This window comes from Anser anser (assembly GCF_964211835.1).
Source record: "Anser anser genome assembly, chromosome: 24".
Classification (NCBI taxonomy): Eukaryota; Metazoa; Chordata; class Aves; order Anseriformes; family Anatidae; genus Anser; species Anser anser.
In genome coordinates this window covers 6,194,150-6,211,555 of record NC_139745.1, presented here as the reverse complement: position 1 = coordinate 6,211,555, position 17,406 = coordinate 6,194,150, and the positions used below count along the sequence as shown (strand labels likewise).

The following is a 17,406-nucleotide window of genomic DNA, read 5'->3' as shown; positions in this document are numbered from 1 at the left end:
CTATTTAGTTTAGGCAGCATTGCTTTAGGCAGTCTTTCCCCTTTCAAATATTCCTTGATACTGTCCTGCTAATCAGATCTACAGAACTGGTCATCAAATAATAATAAATCTTTCTGAAGACCCCCCCACCCCCAACATGGTAAAAATCCTACCCTTGCTGCTCCAGTAAAGAGAGGATAAACTGGAGGATGCAACAGACTTCTAAGAGCTGCAGTCACCTGGACTTGCAATACTCTGGAGACAGAACCACCTCCATCTGTGAGCACAGAGCAGTGCTTCTCTCCCTTCCCTCTAAAAGCCTCACGCTGCTTGTGTTGCTACCACTGCAGTTTTTTTCCCCCAAAGTCATTTAGTCCAGCTATCCAAACCAAATTTTTGGGAACCAAGCAAGCTAATTTTCTAAGTCCATTATACTTAACGTGTGTGGAGAGGGGGATTGATTGGGTAGCTATTAATCAAAGGATAGGTTTTATTCTTGTGATGTCATAAACCACAGTAATGGAGCTCAAGCAGTTTATTAAATTACAGGAATGCCAAAGAAAAATAGATAGCTTTAATAATACATTTTTGCCTATCTGTTATATTTTATATATAGCTTGCAGAGGAGAATTAAAGTTTTCTACAATACAAAATTACAACTTAAAAGAAAAAAATAGATTCTGATGCAGAATGCAATTATTCTAAGCAAAAAGTTTATTCTTTCACTAATGTGTGAGATTACTGCAGTTCAGAGCCTGGCAGAGAGAAGGAAGATCATTCTGAAGCATAAATGCATTAGTAGAGGAAAGAATAACAAGCACAAAACATCTCATCCAAGCAGCCCCCCCTCTATGGAGGGATATAGATCCCTGGCTAGCACGCCCTGCTAGCGTAGCTCTCTACCATCAGCCTCACAGGCTGGACCACCACCACAGCACCCAAAGGAACACTACGAGGTGTCTGCCTACAGACTGCAGCAGGGAGTCACAGCTGCCAGGTTGGCAGAAGGACCTAAAAGTCAGAGAACTTGGCCAGAAACCTTTGCTCTTCACTGAGATCCAGCCCAGCCCAGCTGGAGAACTGCTTCCATGAAGACTATCTCTGCCTACTATTCCCAAGGTTCTTCTTAAGCAGGAACAGTCTTTCTCTTAGCTACTACTTTGACTGGTTTACCTTCTAATTAAGGGTTTAAGAAGCATCCCTCCATACAGCCTCAAGCCCATCAAAATCTGACACTACCTCATTTTTGTTTTTCTCCCCCCATCCTCCTTCCTCTTGTCTCCAGCATTTGCCTGTGATTCAGCATGAGCACACCCATCCAAACACCACTTGGAAACGGCAAATTGAGTCATATTACCTGGATGGAAGGCTTCCAAGGAAAATGCCCAAGTGATGTGGATGAACTGAATTTTTCCTCTGCAAACAGGACTCACAGGAACATTACCAAGGAATGTTGTGCTGTGATTCAAGATGTGGTGGCATAATGAGCTAAATTTTGAACCCCACGCTCTTAAAAATTCTGACATAAAAATGTTACAACTGTAAGGCTCACAAGCCTGAGGTGGCTCACTTGTATTAGTCTCTTAATCATGCTTTTCACACTAATCTCCAAACACTATCTTGCAAAGACAGACATGTCTAAGTATATTGTAGTGTTACACCCTCTTAGGGAGTAGACTGAAGTGTGTATTTATCAGCAACTGCAATTGCATAAAGCACAGGGACAGGTAAATTCATCAACAGAACGTGACGGGTAGGGATAGCCCAAGGTTAGGAGAAAGAGACCCAGGAATAGCAGGAGATCTCAATCTCATTTTCATATTCACCTCTCAGGAACAAACCCCTGTTAATGTTCCACAGGTGCTTCTGCAAAAGCAGGGCTCAGAAATGACACATCTTAGTGAACACATACTCCCTTCTCACCTCTGAGAACAGATTTGGTCTCCTGGGATGAGGGAAGCATCCAGCTGAGGAAGGGAACAGCAGGCAGCAAAGTGTACATTTGGATGTTTCACACTGCTTTCCTGTTCCTCTTGGCACAATCTATGGAGCGCTTGGCTTCAACGCCCAGGCATGCACATGGAAAATAGAGCTAGAAGGAAAGTAAAAAGGTCACCCAGTCCACCTCCTACCCTAACACAGGATCAACATCACATGAAACATCTGTCCTGATAAGGTGTACACAGCTCACACAGGTAGACCTGAACCTGCCTTCAGCAAAGAGACTAGAGGGTTTCTTGCACCAAAGTTAAAGTCTATGAACATATCTCCTCTTAAAAAGATCAGCTGTTCCAAACATTCATTGCCAACACACCTTGTCCCTACACGCACAGAGATTAATAAAACCAACTTCTGCCTTATCTGTGCAATTTCCCACACAGTTCCTGTAACCTGCCCATTTGTGGAACAGTTACTGACCAGCCACATGTTCCGCCACATGCACTGTACCAAGGGATGAAACTGACTGATGAACATCGTGTTGTTTTTTATTTTTAAATTAAATCAAGACTGGGTAATTTTCTTAAAGACAATTCAGTTAGGGATTAATAGTTCAGCAGTTGTCCGCTAACTTCCTATAGGATCTTTTCCAGTAGAAATAACCATTTTTTTCAATCCACAACCTGCTTTTCATGTAGAATTAGGTGCTGTAGATGTAACTAATGCACTGCCTCTATTTTCTCTGGTTCAACTATTCAAGCTGAAACAAAGGAAAGAAGTGGAAAGCTTACTTACTCTCAGCCTGGCTTCCAAACTGTTGACCACCCATAAAGATTTTGATTACAGTTTCCTCCATTAGTGAGAAAATTGTTAAAGTTTGCTGCCACTGGTTATGAAGAAACTGACATGGCTTCCAAAAAAAGAGGCGAAGGTGTATTTTTGATCCTGGCAATTTAAGTGTTCCAGTTCTCTGAACATCTTCCTTCAGGTATCAGCACAGCCTAGGGACAGGGAGATACAGAGCAACTTTTCAGTTGTCATTCTGTCAGAGGCCACTACAGGACTCTTCCCATGCCAGGAAAATGCTTTTGTCACTAAGTCTTTTCCAGGACACCAGCTAGCGCACAGCGTGTTAACTCAAACAACTTGGTGAAGTGACACAAACCTCATCAAGCTGCAGAGACTCGTTTGACCTCTGTGCATAGAAGGTTTCTCCCTGGAGCTCTGAATGATTTCTTCCCTTGCTAAAATTGCTCATATGCAGGTTTACCCCAGGGGCTCGCCGTAACACCTGTGAGTTCTAACACGCTGTAAACAGACTGCATCACACCTTGCGTAGCAGTGGGAGGCTGAAGGTCTGTGTTGCATTCTCTCCCCACCATGGTCAATAAAGGATCCACGCACCAGCTCTAAGGCTTCCCTACCAGGCACAGCCTGCCATCAAACACTTGAAGAAAAAAAAAAAAAAAAAGTAGCTATACTTGTTTTAAAATGACTGCCTCAGACTAATAATTTTTAGTATATGCATGCAACAATAAAATATTAATTCTGCAACAAGGCATACCACAACCGGCACAAGGTTCAAGGAGTAAAACCTTCACATCACTAAACAGCGTGACACATCGCTGTAGACAACGAAATAGTGAGCTCAAAAACTGATCAACTGGCTCTTTTTTTAAAAAATAGATTAAAAAAATTTTCACCCACTTGTTCTTTTTCAAGCAGCTTTTTCTACCCTCATCTGCAATGCCTTAAAATCATGATCCATGGCATGCCTACGATTACTACCCTACCTTAATAAGATATCTTGCATATAACACAAGTCACTGATAAATGCCTCCTTGCTGCTGTGCCTGTGCTTCACCATTTGTATGGTGCTGAATTAATCTTATTAGGAAGTATAATATTCAGAGCATTTATTCCTTACTTCCTTTCATTTGTATAAATATGTTGCTCTGCCATGTCCTAATTGCCTAACATCTGTTAGAAGGAAGGGAAAATAAACACATTATGGCAAGAACAAACTAATACCCTTTAAAAAGTGCAAATGTAGAAGTGCTTTGCAGAGTGGGCTGAGAGAACGAGGAACACCAAAGCCAAAAGTGAAAGTCATCCAGCCCACTGAGCAAGCAGCTTTTGTCATCAGTGCCACCAGTGGACTGAATCACTGCTACTAAGACAATTAAGTTCACTCGGTTCAGTTTTAGCTTTTGATTAAAGTGTTAATTTACTCAAAGTGGTGTTTGGCCAAAACACAGTGCATGTGAATGCGGGAAGGTCTGAAATAAATATCTTCCACTCAGACACTGCTAGCAGCATCCTGGGCACATATTCAGCTTTTTGCATACAGGACCTCCTCAGGTCCCCGTGTCAGTACCCATTCGTTAAGTTGAATGTTTCTGGGTATGCTGCCAGTTTATTGCCAACTGATGATATTAGCTTCCTATACAGTCACTACAGCCCCCTCAATTCACAGTGAATTTGAGATGCATTTAGGCCCTTCCACAAAACGAAGGGCAGACGTGCTACAAGAGGAACATGAAAGCCTAAGCGTATCCTCCCGACAGTGCGGTTGTCACGAAGTGTTAAAAAATGACCTTCATGTTTCAGCTAGTTTTGGTCTGTACTTTACAGGCTTGCTGAAGCAGCTTATTAGTGTCTCCATTTGCCTAGTGGAAACAATTTGCAATAGTAAAAAAGAAATCAGGACAATTGAGTAGATCTTTCTGCTATAAGGAAGAAGCTGAAGAGACGTGAAGCTCTTAATTTGGTTTCACCTGCTCAAGAAATATCACTTCAATCTTTCCTTTGCCCCAGCTTGTATTTTAACTCTCGTTTAAAAGAAAACAAAGCCTAATTCTAAATATTGTAAAGTCCCACGGTGTAATCTCAACCTGCTGTATGTTACTTGTACGCTTTAATGTCATTCTGACACAGCAGACAGTTACATTTTATTGTGTGATTTCACGAGTGACTTAACCATAGCCACGGAGCCCGGTAAGTAGTTTCATCTTTGCAAGTTTTACGACTTCTCTGTTACTGCCATTCTTTGCCTTACTCTCAAAAATGCATCAGTTATCAAGCTAGAACTAAACTGTGCAAATAAGGAGTTAGACTTCAGCATTTCCCCCTCCATATTTTGTAAGCTGAAGTCAAATCACTCACTGAGATAGCATCTTGTGAAAAGGGGAGAAATCACTTCCAAAAGATTTATCATCCAGAGTACTACTCGGGGAGCCCAATACCCTCCTTGCTTCACGTCTGAGCAAAACACATGAAAAATGTAGGTACGGTATAAGTCAGCCCACAGTGGCAGTTTTAGACTCTGTACATCCTACGCTCTCAAGTCATGCATGAAACATTTCCAGACCCAACTTCAGGGATGAAATTAGGGCAGTCAGGACTTCAGGACAGCTAACGTGATCTTTCCCTCCCCTGACCACAGCAGCAGAGACGCAGAGAGTCATTTACCAGAGCACATTTAACCTGCCTGGGAACATCCCTCCACTCACACTGTCACTCAGGGACTCCTCTGCTCTGCATGCCGGATTTCGTACTTCCTCCACCCAACCCCTGGGTGCTGGCTATTAGCAGAGGCAGTCATGTTTTCAGTACATTTATTCAGTATTTACAATAAGGAAGGTTTGTGAGGACTGAGACCTCTTGCTAATTATTCAGTACAAATTGCTAATGGTATGAGTAATGCTGCAGATAAGGAATGCACATACTTTAAGCGTCAATAGATCTCACAGCCTATTTTCAAACATGGCTTACTCTTAAATTACAAAAACAAGGGCCATGTCTATGGAGAAAGGTGGCAAGAAACAGCACTGAATAAAGGAATACAAACCACATTTGTGTCATTTTGTTCAGCAAGTAATTCAGCTGAAAACCTGTATAAAAGAAAACAGGTTCTTACAGTGCAGTGAGCGACTGACTGCATCAGGGAGAACTGGCTTAGTGTAAGAAAGCCAGTTTGAAGAATACTGTCATTCCTGACGCAGTTGGAATTGCCACAGCAAGAAAACACAGCAAACATTTAGCAGTTCTATGCAGAAACAGGCCAAATTCTGAGCAGTGCCAGGTAGCGCCCAACACAGCACAGATGGGAAGAGCACAGGAGCTGCGAGAAGGCCTGAGAAGAGCCATCCCAGGCAGCAGGGATAACTCACGTGCTGCGATTAAGCCGACACCATTCTGCACGGACTCTGACGGGTGACAGCCACCGTGCACGTCTGGCCGAGCACACACACACAGGTCCTAGGTCCAGATCAAATAAGCTTGTGAGGCAGAGGTCTACTGGACCAAAGGGAAAATCCGAACCGTGCAAGTCTGTGAAATAGGTAAGATATGCAGCATAAGCTGCGCTACCAAGAGCTACTGGGCATCAAAAAAAGACTAAGTCTTTACCCTGTATTTACATACGAGGAGTAAATCTCACCTATTAGTTATTAGAAGTAGGTGAATAAACTGCTGGAAATCAGGGCACATTTCCCCTCAGTTTCAGTTCACTGCCTTTTTTTAAAAAAAAAAAAAAGTAGATGAAATTCTTCATGTGTTTGGCCTTTACTCTCCACTCACAGCATACACAAATACTACAATGGTTTGGCTGATGGACAATTCAGTCCCCCACTCTCACTGAGGGCTCCCACAATAAATGCAATACAAACTGAGATTTCTCAAGATCAAATTCATTATTCGCTCCCTGTGGCTATTTAAGCATTCAATCTGCTCTTTCCTGGTTATTTGCTCCAGAAACAAACTGCCACTTGAATTTTCATGAAAAAGCAAACTCGTAAGGACCAGCTGAAGAGGAGACTGCAGAAGAATGACAGCTCTAGGTAGAAACAGTCCCTCTTAGCTTCTGGCCCATCTCGGTGTGTTACAGCACAGCCCGAAGTGACAGGACACTCCACAGATGGGCACTGACAGAGATCACGAAGAGCTTACCCTTTACAGACCACAGAGACAATTTTCCTCCCTGTTCCTACAGGGGGGACAAACTGACTCACTGAGAGACTACTTTGTTGACTGGAAATCATACAAGCTCTTTGCAGTAAAGCTGCTAAACAGATTTACTGGCACACTTACCCGGTAGCACAGGGCAGAGTGTAGGGTAGCCAGTCACCAGGAAAGCTTTTTCCTCTTCTGATGACCCTTTTTCAAAAAAAGCCCATCTGACTAGGCCAGCCAGCAGCAGCAAAATCTAATATATACAAGATATTTTATCCATAAATAAGGTTTCAAACCTCCAGAAACACAAATAGATGATATAGTGTTGATGCCAAGCTAGGAGAGTCCTTAATTTGCTTGCTCTGGCAGGAAAAGTGGAAAAAACAAATGCACATTTGTTTTTTCCAGTGGGTTAGCATTTCCTTTCTCTCAGTGCTGGACAGACCATCTGAGCAGAGGGGAGGCATCACTGCTTTCAAATGTTTATTTTTAATGAGCAAAAACATTCTGCCTTCACTTTGCAGATGCAGCTACAGGGTAAGACACAGCCTCGCCTGTGTGGTTAATGGCTTTTTGTCAGGACAAGTTAATACGTTCCAAGAACGCCACGTTATCACAGCCTTTATGAAGAACCTATGAAGAGCGCATGCCTTAAAACTTCTGGATCCACAAATAAGAGAAGGTATTTACCCTTTTCTTGCTACCACGCAGAACGGCAGCTGCTGGGTACAGCCGAGTTACCCGGGACTTGCCCCAGCTCTGGCAGCGCTGCAGGAAGCTCTTGGCAATCTGAAGCCTTGGTGGCCTTTCTAGCAAACCTCCCCGGGAACTGGAAACCCTCAAACTGCACTGGCTGTCATTATGCTCACCACAATCTGCGACTTGGCAGCGCTGCATGACTTTGGACAGTCTTTCTTGCCAAGGGACAAACTAATTCACACATGGAGTTATGGATGCAATCATCTCCCTTTTAAAGCCCATTTCTGTCTTTAATTGTATGCACACAAGGACCACCTATTCTCTTCAGCACGTCAGTGAATTCTTATCAATTTATAAATACAGAAATAACTCTATCCCTCCATCCACGAAGAAGGACATTTTGCCTTTAAATGTGGAGACATCATTTCAGCTTAACTTCGTAGAAAGAATTTGTTGAAATCCAACTCAACGCTGGTTTCCAATTTATTCTCCTTTGATAGATGTCCAGAGAAAAAAGTAAAGGCTTGAACATGACTCTTTTTAAATCCGTGATGAATGGAAAGCACTCTTCAGAATGCATGAAAGGTAAAAAACAATTTACACTTTAAAGCATGTCTGATTTGAAACGCTTATCTAATGTGGAAGTCCCTTTTTTTAATAAGGAAATATTGATTATGACTTAACTACTCTACATACTTAAAGTCAGCCAGAGAGGTGCACGGCACAGCTGCTATTGCTCACATGATAAAAGAAAAAAGTATTTACTTTTTGCAGTTCTAGACTCTGTACATGTTATAGTCTCAAGCAATACATGAAATACTTTCAGACCCAACTTCAGGCATGAGTGAGTTAGGACATCCACCTCCAATTTCAGGACAGCAAACACGCTCTTTCCCTGTCCTGATGGCAGCAGCAGGCATGGGCAGAGATTTACCAGGGGAACACTTAACCTGTCTGGGAACAGGGAAACAGCTCCCCAAACTCTACTTCTGAATGCAGCGATACATGCTAGACCACAAGCGTCAGAACATGATTTGTAAAAGCCACTCCAACATCACAAATGTACCCAACAGGAAAGAAGTTTTCAAATTATCCTGAATATTTGTCCTCTTTGTGTGCCTGGGAGGAATACATTTTATAATTCACCTTCAGTTTACAAATGGACACACAATGGGGAAAAAAAATAATGAAGCGTGAAATACAAAACCTGCATTTGACCTGAACCATTAAACAGTAAAGGCAACACAGCTGGATCCAGTTCAAGTGCTCTTCCCCAGACTCAGAGTACGTAAGAGCCCGATTCAGAAGCTGGGGCCAAAGCACCCCACCCCAAAAATACAACCCTTCAGAAAAGGAAATGGATTTACCGTATAAAACACATGGGGCAACTTCTCTGCCAGTTTCAGGGAGGAAGAGTTGCACTGAAGGTACAAAGTAGAAAAAAAGTACTGGAACAGCAACAATTTGCACCAGATTAGAAGTTAACTCTTGGCAGCAACAGAGGAGCAATTACAGGCAGGAATTTTGAGCCAGCTTTAGCTCATTTGTTCCTGTGGAAATACAGAGCAACTTCAGGGAAATTACTAGGCTAATGCCGAGGAAAAATGCTAACAGCAGCCTCCAGTGTTCTTCAGAGCCCAGTCAGAGAAACATATAGACTAATTTTGCATTGCTGTTCTTCTATAGTCATTTGCTAACTTGCAGAGGCTCACAGGAAACACTAACATTGCTCTGTTGAAGATTTGCATTTTGATTTTCCTTTGTATACCACCACAGACACCAGCAAATACACTTCCAAGCATCCAAGTCCTGCAGCTAACAGGCAGCTTCTACCACCTGTATTTCCTGTGTGAGCAGCAAAACTTTGCTGGTATGAGGCCTGTACGTTCATCTACGCCCAAGCTACTCTCGGCTGCTGCACAGAAGCTCCGAAAAGACCCAAAGTCTCGGGACAGCTTTGTGCTAGTCGGGAAGTGTTCCTGCGTAACCACACCGTTATAGAAGCTTTTTTGCTATTAGCAAAGAAGAGGAATGCCTCAGCAGGGTTGTTGGACAGGCCAGTTCAGAAGAGCTGAACTACTGCTTCGAACCCCAGAGAAGCGGAGACTTTATTGGATGCCGTGGTCAAGTGAGGGCCAGGAAGAGCAGGTGTTTCTTCAGTCCCTTCTATTTACTGTAACAGACACGGATTCAGTATGAAGGGAGGCCGATGAGACTATTTGGATCAAACCTGGCGAGAAGGCAATTGGCTCAGCCACCTGGCACACTGGGAACAGAAGCAACCTCCGGCAAGCAGCCAAACTCTTGGCAGAGCACAAGTGGGATTTTTTTTTATTGCTAGTACGGATGGGATCAGGTTGGCAAATGGAGATAGCAAGGTTTACACAGGTACATAATCCATATGCTGCGGACATCAGTACTGTTCAAAGAGTGTATTGCACAGAGCTCTGCACACATCATCTGTATTGCTCCCCAGTGCTTCAGACACTGGAGCCATTTCTACACCTGTGCTGCAAGTCACGCAGTACCTGGAAGCACTCAGAAAAAGCTCTCATTTGGGTTAGGACTCCTTCCATCTCTGACTGCTAGTTGGAAACGGTGCTTCTGAGCTACGTGGCCATGCTGTCAGTGTCCCCTGTTCCTGTGGTGAGGAGCAGGGCTGGCCCAAAGCCATCCTACTGGTACAAAGCAAGCCCAAGGTGAGATGATCCTGGGTAGCTACTGAGTCCAGAGCCATCTCGCAGGGCTGCAGATGCATAAAATGAGGTATAATGACCTGAAGAACCAGGTGCATGTTTTTATAAAAGCATATTGCTCATCTGAATTGGATCCAAAACTCTTCAACCACTTTATATTTAAAATGCAGCTTCCCATTTCTGTAGCAAATAGCATTGCCTGCCTTTTAGTACTGCCTGTTCTTGAAGGAGATCGGATATCAGCTATCAATTGCAGTAGCAAGCATCTAATTTGACTTTGGCAGCAAGATGACAGTGTCTTGAATGCTAAATTACATCTGCAAAAAGGTCAAACCCCACGGATACCTGGGCATTTACATAATTCAAACAGCTCATCAGTTGCCTCTGTTTTATTTTATTTTTTTTAAAAGCTACTCCGAGGCAACAATTTTGACATGACTTTCGGGAAAGTGACTTTTAGTGGGTAATGTTCTTGGGTTTGACCTTGTTTCTACAGCGTTAATTACTGTCATTATCAACTGCTTGTACCTTCAGGAAAAAAAAAAAAAAAAGGCAGTCAGTTGTAGGAAATCAGCCCTCCCCTGCAATCATTGTAATAAACCAGAGACCCTTGCCCTGGAATGAACAGCGTTCTGTACCGTAGCATTGCCTCCCAGACCTTCCTCTCTTCATAAAATAACCTAGAGCTGCTCAATAGACTGCTACATGAAGTTGGTCAGCTTCTCAGCTGGTGCAAACTGATACGCACTGCTGAAAGCCAGGCTGGAATACGCTGCGGATCAGGCACCATTTCTCAGCACTGCCACTGATTTCCTCTGCCACTTTTAAAAAATTTAATGCAGGAAACAGTGTAATGAAAAAGGATTTCTTTCCCCCATTTGCAGCAAGGAGCAAAATCAGGTCTTCCAGGTCCCATTCCCATCTGTCTGCTTTTCTGAATGTCAGACAAGTCACATTCCCCCTCCTTGCCTCAGTTTCTTTTCTTCTGCCTCTGTCAGAAAGCTCAGTCTACGCAGCAGCACAGGCTGAACTCCTTTGGTTCGCAGCTCTCCTAAGCATACCTCATTACTGATAACCTATTCAAGCTTTCCTTGTGGTTTATATTCCGCAGATGAATTACAGCTTTGTAATTAATCTTCCTCCTTATAACTCTATATGTTAATTACCATGATTATTTCTGGTAATTCCATTTTATAAATGCTCCTAAAAGTATGAAGCACCGACTGCGCTATCTGAAATGAAATCTCTGTTCAGAAAATTCAAGGAGGGAACTGAGAGTGTAGGGCACAGTCTTTAGAAACCAAGATGAAACTGTATTGAGTGCTGAGCACTTGGTTCTTCCCTGGACTCCTCCTGCCCCATAGCTCCTTAGCCTAATTACCATCAGAGCAGGAACATTTTGATCTTCCTCACTCACAGGGCAAAGAACGCTCACTGAAGGACTATTCCCCTCCCCTCACATCTCTGGCAAAAAATAAAAAGCAGAAAGTTTGCTTTGAGCAAGCGAGTTTGTTCCCTTCTTTGGAAGGAAACAACAAAAAAAAAATACACACCCCAATTTCCACACACAGTGAACACCTGTACCATGAAAAGAAACCCCATCAGCCAGCTGCCTACCTCGCTCCTCCTACATTACTGCTTGGCACATTATGTAGCGCTTGTTCCCGTGTCATCCAGCCAGCTTCAGCGGTCTGCCTTATTAGCCAGCTTGCTACTTCCCTCCCAGCTCATTTCTCCACTTGAATTCTGCCTCCCTCTATCTGAATTTCAAGGGATGATATTTTTGTTGTTTGAGACCTAAACCACGATAGAAAGACATGTTTAGGGTTAATAAGCATCTCTATCAATAGAATATTCAATCAGTATGAATAACCATCACATCTCTCCCCACCCTTCTGACTGATGATAGCTAAATTACTTCTAAATATAGCCCTTAAAATTTGCATTAATCCCGTCTGCCTCAAGCGTGTTGGGTTTATTGACAGCATGAAGATATAAGCCAAGCACCTGCATGGAACACAAGCTTATAAAATAGGAAATAAGAGCAATCCAGGTGAAATGCAGTTTCCATTAACCTTGTCTTTTTGGTTTCACTTCTCCGAGAGCTAAGACTACCACCAAATAATCTCATTGTGGACAGCTCTGTACTTCAGCCTACCTAGAGAACTTTACAGCGGTACCACAGCCATTACTTTGCAGTGTGGAGATAAGTAACCAGAATGAGAGCTTCTTCTTCATCCAGGAATACTAAGATCTTAAAAAGAATAGTAATTTGATAGCACTTTGTGTCCATTTAAAAAAAAAAGTTCCTAGTTGGTGTATCCAAACACTGCAGCCCCCACAAGCAGTTCACATCACAGCAGAAAACAATCCTATTTATAAGCTTTGAAGATTTCTCAGAGTCAGTGGGCAAAAGTTGTCATTTGTTAGTTTCTGGCTTTCCCCAAAGAACGTGGCACCCCAATCCGGAGCGTGGTCTTACAGTTCTCTAAGGTATGTACAATGAAGAACACAGAAGCATAGCTTTTTTATCCTCCCTACAAGAAGTTGTTTTCCCTTGATGGATGGGGCCAGGAGAACATCCTCTTATGTCGCTTTGATGTTTTTCAAATGTTATTATATCATTGAGTTTGCTTCAAATGCAGTGGTGAAGCATGCTACATCCCCTGACATCAAGTGGAAAAGCCTCTTCTGCACAAGCCAAGGGAAGAATGGAGAATGAGAAAGACGCATTAACAACCTGACAGGAGAAAAAAACCCAACCACTAAAACTACTTAATCCTATATGAATCTAGCTGCTGACAGGACAGGGAGTCGGTGCTGTTATTATTGCTATCTTGCAGAATGATGATGCATCTGGCAGGAGTAAATTGTTCAGCGTCCATCCAGAAGAACTTGCCATCTAAACACAAGGCAGAAGCATTAGGGGAGCTATGAAAGACTAAGCAATTCAGTCAAGGTGACTCTGCTGGTCAGCTGGCTATAAAAATTCACACAGTATCAAATTCTTTTCCTGCCCACCTCTAAGGCGCCCTCAGGAAAAAGCCAAAGAATTTTACCGGCCGGATAAATTCTTCTAACAAGCCAGATGCAGAAGGCAGGCTTTAGTTTGGGCAGCTCTGCTTTTCCACTCTTTTGTTCTAACCACAGAGCTACAAAACCTGGTTTTATTCCTTTTGTGCCCCTGCTCTTGCTTTTACCATTCCCTTGCTACCATTTTATGGTCTGTAATATGTGCAATTCTGATTTAGTGCTAAAAATGTAAAGTCTGATTGATCCAAAGTTTCAACATGCATGAATCAGCTCTCTGTGTAAACCTATCCTATACATTTAAACAGAAGAATAAGCTGAATTGTCTCTTCTAGACTCAACACATATGAATCAATTCTCTTTATAAACCCACCCTATATATTTAAACAGCAGAATAAGCTGTTTCTTCCAGACAGAGAAGCCATCTCCAACTTACCAATGAGTAGGAGATATATATTGGTCCCTTGATGAAGCCACCAAAATACTGAGCTGTTAATATTCCTAAAATTCTTAATAAAGCATTATAGATTTATGAACTAGGTGAAAAACTTCAAGCAATCTGAAACCCAGCAGATTTCAGAGTGAAAAACTGTATCCACATCAAGCATGCTCAAGAATACCCACCTTGTGATCTGCCTGATATACAGCCCAAACTTCCCGAGATAGAGCAATGATTTTTAAACAGCCCCTGTTGTTGGAAGCATTGATAGTCCTGCACGCCCAGAAAATAGTCCCTCTGTAGAATCATCAAATCCCTTTTTAAGATGTAACAGGGGAACCTCAGGTATCCAAATTACTTACCACCCCCACACCTCCCATGTGATTTCCCACATTTCAGAGACAGCACATTTCTCTCACGGCCACTGCCAGAAAAAAAAAAAATCCTATTTTGCTATGGCCAGTACAGTTTTCAGAATGACTTATAGTGCAGATAAAAGAGGGAATCTTCCATGGTAAAATGACTTGTTTAAAGCAAGGTTTCCAAAAGGTAACTGTAGGAACCAGTAAGACTGGAGCTGTCACCTTCTGGCCTTGGTACCATTTAGTCAATACTTTGTGCTTCAGTAAGTCTACAACAAGCCTCCAGATACACGTCCGGAGTCAATCCTGTTTTGCTCTGGTGTAAATTACAAATAACTCCATTAACTCCTGGAGTTACATCAAAGCAAGAGGTAAATAAGGCCCTGATCATATTCCCTCTAAGGACAGCCTGCCCATCACCGTTTGGGTTAATGCACTTTGCTGCTAGTTCTGGGCTGTTCGCCATCAGTAGTAATTGGATTGCAAGAAAGGCAGATATCTGGTTCCAAATGACATTTTTATCAATATCTGTCTGTTTACAGGTGCCTGTCATAACCTTCAAATACACTTAAATAACTCAATCATCCAAGCATTGAACATATGCTGGGAAGAAGATTCATCAGACAAATGCACAACTACTGCCCAAGTTTTTGCCTTCTAAAAATGCTAATGAAAGAACTCTTCCTTGCCCAAAACTGAGAGGCCATGTGGACTGCATGGCCAAGTCATCACAACAGAACAAGTAAAGCAAATATTTACCTCCAAAACAGCTGGGATTTTTCTTAATTTTCAGTAGAAATTGCTGTTTAAGGTTTTCAACTAAGAAAAAAAAAAACGCTTTCCTTGGGAGTGCCTTTTTTTTTTTTTTTAAAAAAAGGTAATATTAAATCGGTATTATTTTAGATTCAGACCTGCTACTGTAATACCCCGTGAAAGCTGTAGCACAGTTCCACCACATGCCCACCGTAACACAACTACATAGTTACCTCTACTCAATATACTGATATAGAAAGACAATCCTGTCAAAATTCAAAGCCTAACCTTTTAGCCTCATTTGAACCAGAGACAAATGCTCCCTCTAATCCCCAGCTTGTTTAAAGACCGAGTGAACCCAAACGTACCTGCAACTGAACTTTCATTCTGAACTTCAGGTTGGAAAATAGACATTAGGACAGGACAACCTACCCAGCAAGACCTTACTGTGTAAACTAAGCCGAAAATTACTTGTTACTTGTCATAACTACTCTGACTGCAAGAACGTCCCATGCTCCCTTAAAACACAGGGCAGGACTTTTTCCCCACCCTGTTCCAGACTACAGGGAGACATAGCAGGGGCTTACTTCCTCACATTTCTTCCCTGCATTTAAAGGACAGACAGCAATACTTTGAATTTACACAAAGGTGGTCTTGTCCCTGCAATAAGACTTGAAGTCAGAAAGGCTCAAAGTTAACATACGGTCAAAGACTTTCCTGACAGCTCACTTAATAACCTGAACCCTGTTGAGTATCTCTACCTTGAAGAACGTAGCTTATTCTTATGTCACTGATGAAGAGAGAGCAATTCTGACCTCAGATTCTACAGTCCTTTATTTTTGATAAGCCTCAGTACTATTTGGAATGGCTCCGGGAAGCGACTGACATGGTGACTACATAGGATGTGTGTAGGAGAGACACCTATTTCTACAGTTGACTGCCTTTTTTTTTTTTTTAAATCCGAAGCTTCAGTTCTTGTAATCAAGTGATTACTGCTTTCATTGAGCAAAACAAGACAGACTAAATCCTCACAATTACAGGCAAGAGATGCAGAGTTAAGGGGCTCAGGAAAAAAACACACAAGTTAAATTCAAATATGCATTAAGAAAGTCTCATGACATCGGAAAGTAAACAGGGAACTCCAGCTCTTGGATGGACACTGCAAACTCCCAGAGCACAACCAAGCGCAACCACCACATTTGGCACTCCTACATGCACTGCTGCGAAAACACCAGGTTTAGACGACATAATACTGCCAAGCCCTCTCAGCAGAGCACATGCTAGCTTAAAAAAAAAAAGAAGAGCCCCATCCTCAAAACGCTGATCCTTCAAGCATTCTAGCCTCCACAAACTCATGTCTATTTGTTTTGCCTTGCTCATGAAAGGGCATTAGAAACTTAGATTAGAAAGAGCCTTATGCATGTCAGATTAAAGCTCTGTGATAATGTCTTTAATGTTCTACTTTAACAATAAATTTAATTAGGACAACAAGGAGGCAGGGAGGGCTGAAACCTGCAAAGTGTTGCCAGCAACTCCTTTTCAACATCTGAATTGGAATGGCTCTTAGCCAGATGAGCAATTACTCCAACAGCGGACGGACAACCCATGCATGTGAGGCCCATATGCTCCTGCCTAGCCCAGGCAAGGAGCTCCAGGATGTTCTCTTGCTTCCCACCCTGCTCTCCAAGCAGATCCAAGAGACACCCCCTGCTTACAACGCTGGCCCCTCAGAGGACAGGGATCTTGGGAAGCAGACAGCCTCGAATCTTTCCGTCTCTCTAGCCTTCAAAATAACTGCCAACTGTCACCTGCAGCGGGAAGCGGGGACAGAAAGCTGCAGGTCTGTGTGATCTCTCTCCTCCAGCTCAGCGTGGAGGATGTGCTCAGAGCGAAGTGCACAACCCTTGGAGCCAGCTTCCTTCAAAGACGGGCAGCAGCGCAGCCAGCCTCAGCTGGGATAAATAGGCCACCACGCCGGGGCGAAGTGCCATGGCTTAACACCCCCCAGCAGGCAGAGCAGATAAAAAGCAACCCTTAGAGCTTACAGTGCCTGAGCTGCTGCGAGGAGCTCTTCAGGTAGCACTGATGGCACTACAGAAGAGCTCCTTGCTGGAAAAGCCCCATGCCCCTGGGGTGTTTACACCAGCACTGACAGATCCGTGCCTGTGATCCAAACCATCGAGTGCAGGCAGAGCTGCCAGCCAGGTTGGTAGCAGCTCACGTCCTTCACGTGAAAGCAACACAAAGTGGTGCAGCGTCAAGTTTCTGCGATGTCCTCGCTGTTCTGAGGTACTCCAAGGTCCTGCCATGCAGGGCACTTACAGCCACACAGAGGCTCCTGTAACCAAACCCTGCCGGTGTCACCAGGGCAGGGGATGACAAAGCTGTGAGCGAACAATCCTCGATAAAATACAATCAGTTCAAATTTAACCATGTACCTGCTGCTAGCCTGTCGCACCAGCAGGGTAAAACCACTCTCGTGGATTAAGCTAATACTTTTTATGAATTGATGCACATCAACAGAATGACAGGTAGCTGAGGGGCTCTGGTCCCTGCA

The 17,406-nt window shown here is 43.1% G+C and overlaps 1 protein-coding gene across 17 annotated transcripts in view; it reads right to left on the bottom strand.

Annotated features, from left to right (window-relative positions):
• Positions 1-17,406, bottom strand: part of CSMD2 (CUB and Sushi multiple domains 2) — a gene marked incomplete at its 5' end in the record, with an annotated part of 338,842 nt that overhangs the window by 314,990 nt on the left and 6,446 nt on the right. For 2 of the 17 annotated variants that reach the window (XM_083809756.1, XM_083809755.1), the window contains 3 exons: positions 1,903-2,071; positions 2,713-2,918; positions 3,083-3,360. The exons of 10 other annotated variants lie outside the window; for them this stretch is intronic. Coding sequence is in view for 1 of the 7 variants with exons in the window: in XM_083809746.1 (XP_083665872.1) it covers positions 2,713-2,773 (61 nt within the window). Of the gene's footprint in view, positions 1-1,902; positions 2,072-2,712; positions 2,919-3,082; positions 3,365-17,406 lie in introns of those variants that run through there. 5 more of the 17 variants (XM_083809752.1, XM_083809757.1, XM_083809751.1 and 2 more) reach the window with 4 other exon arrangements.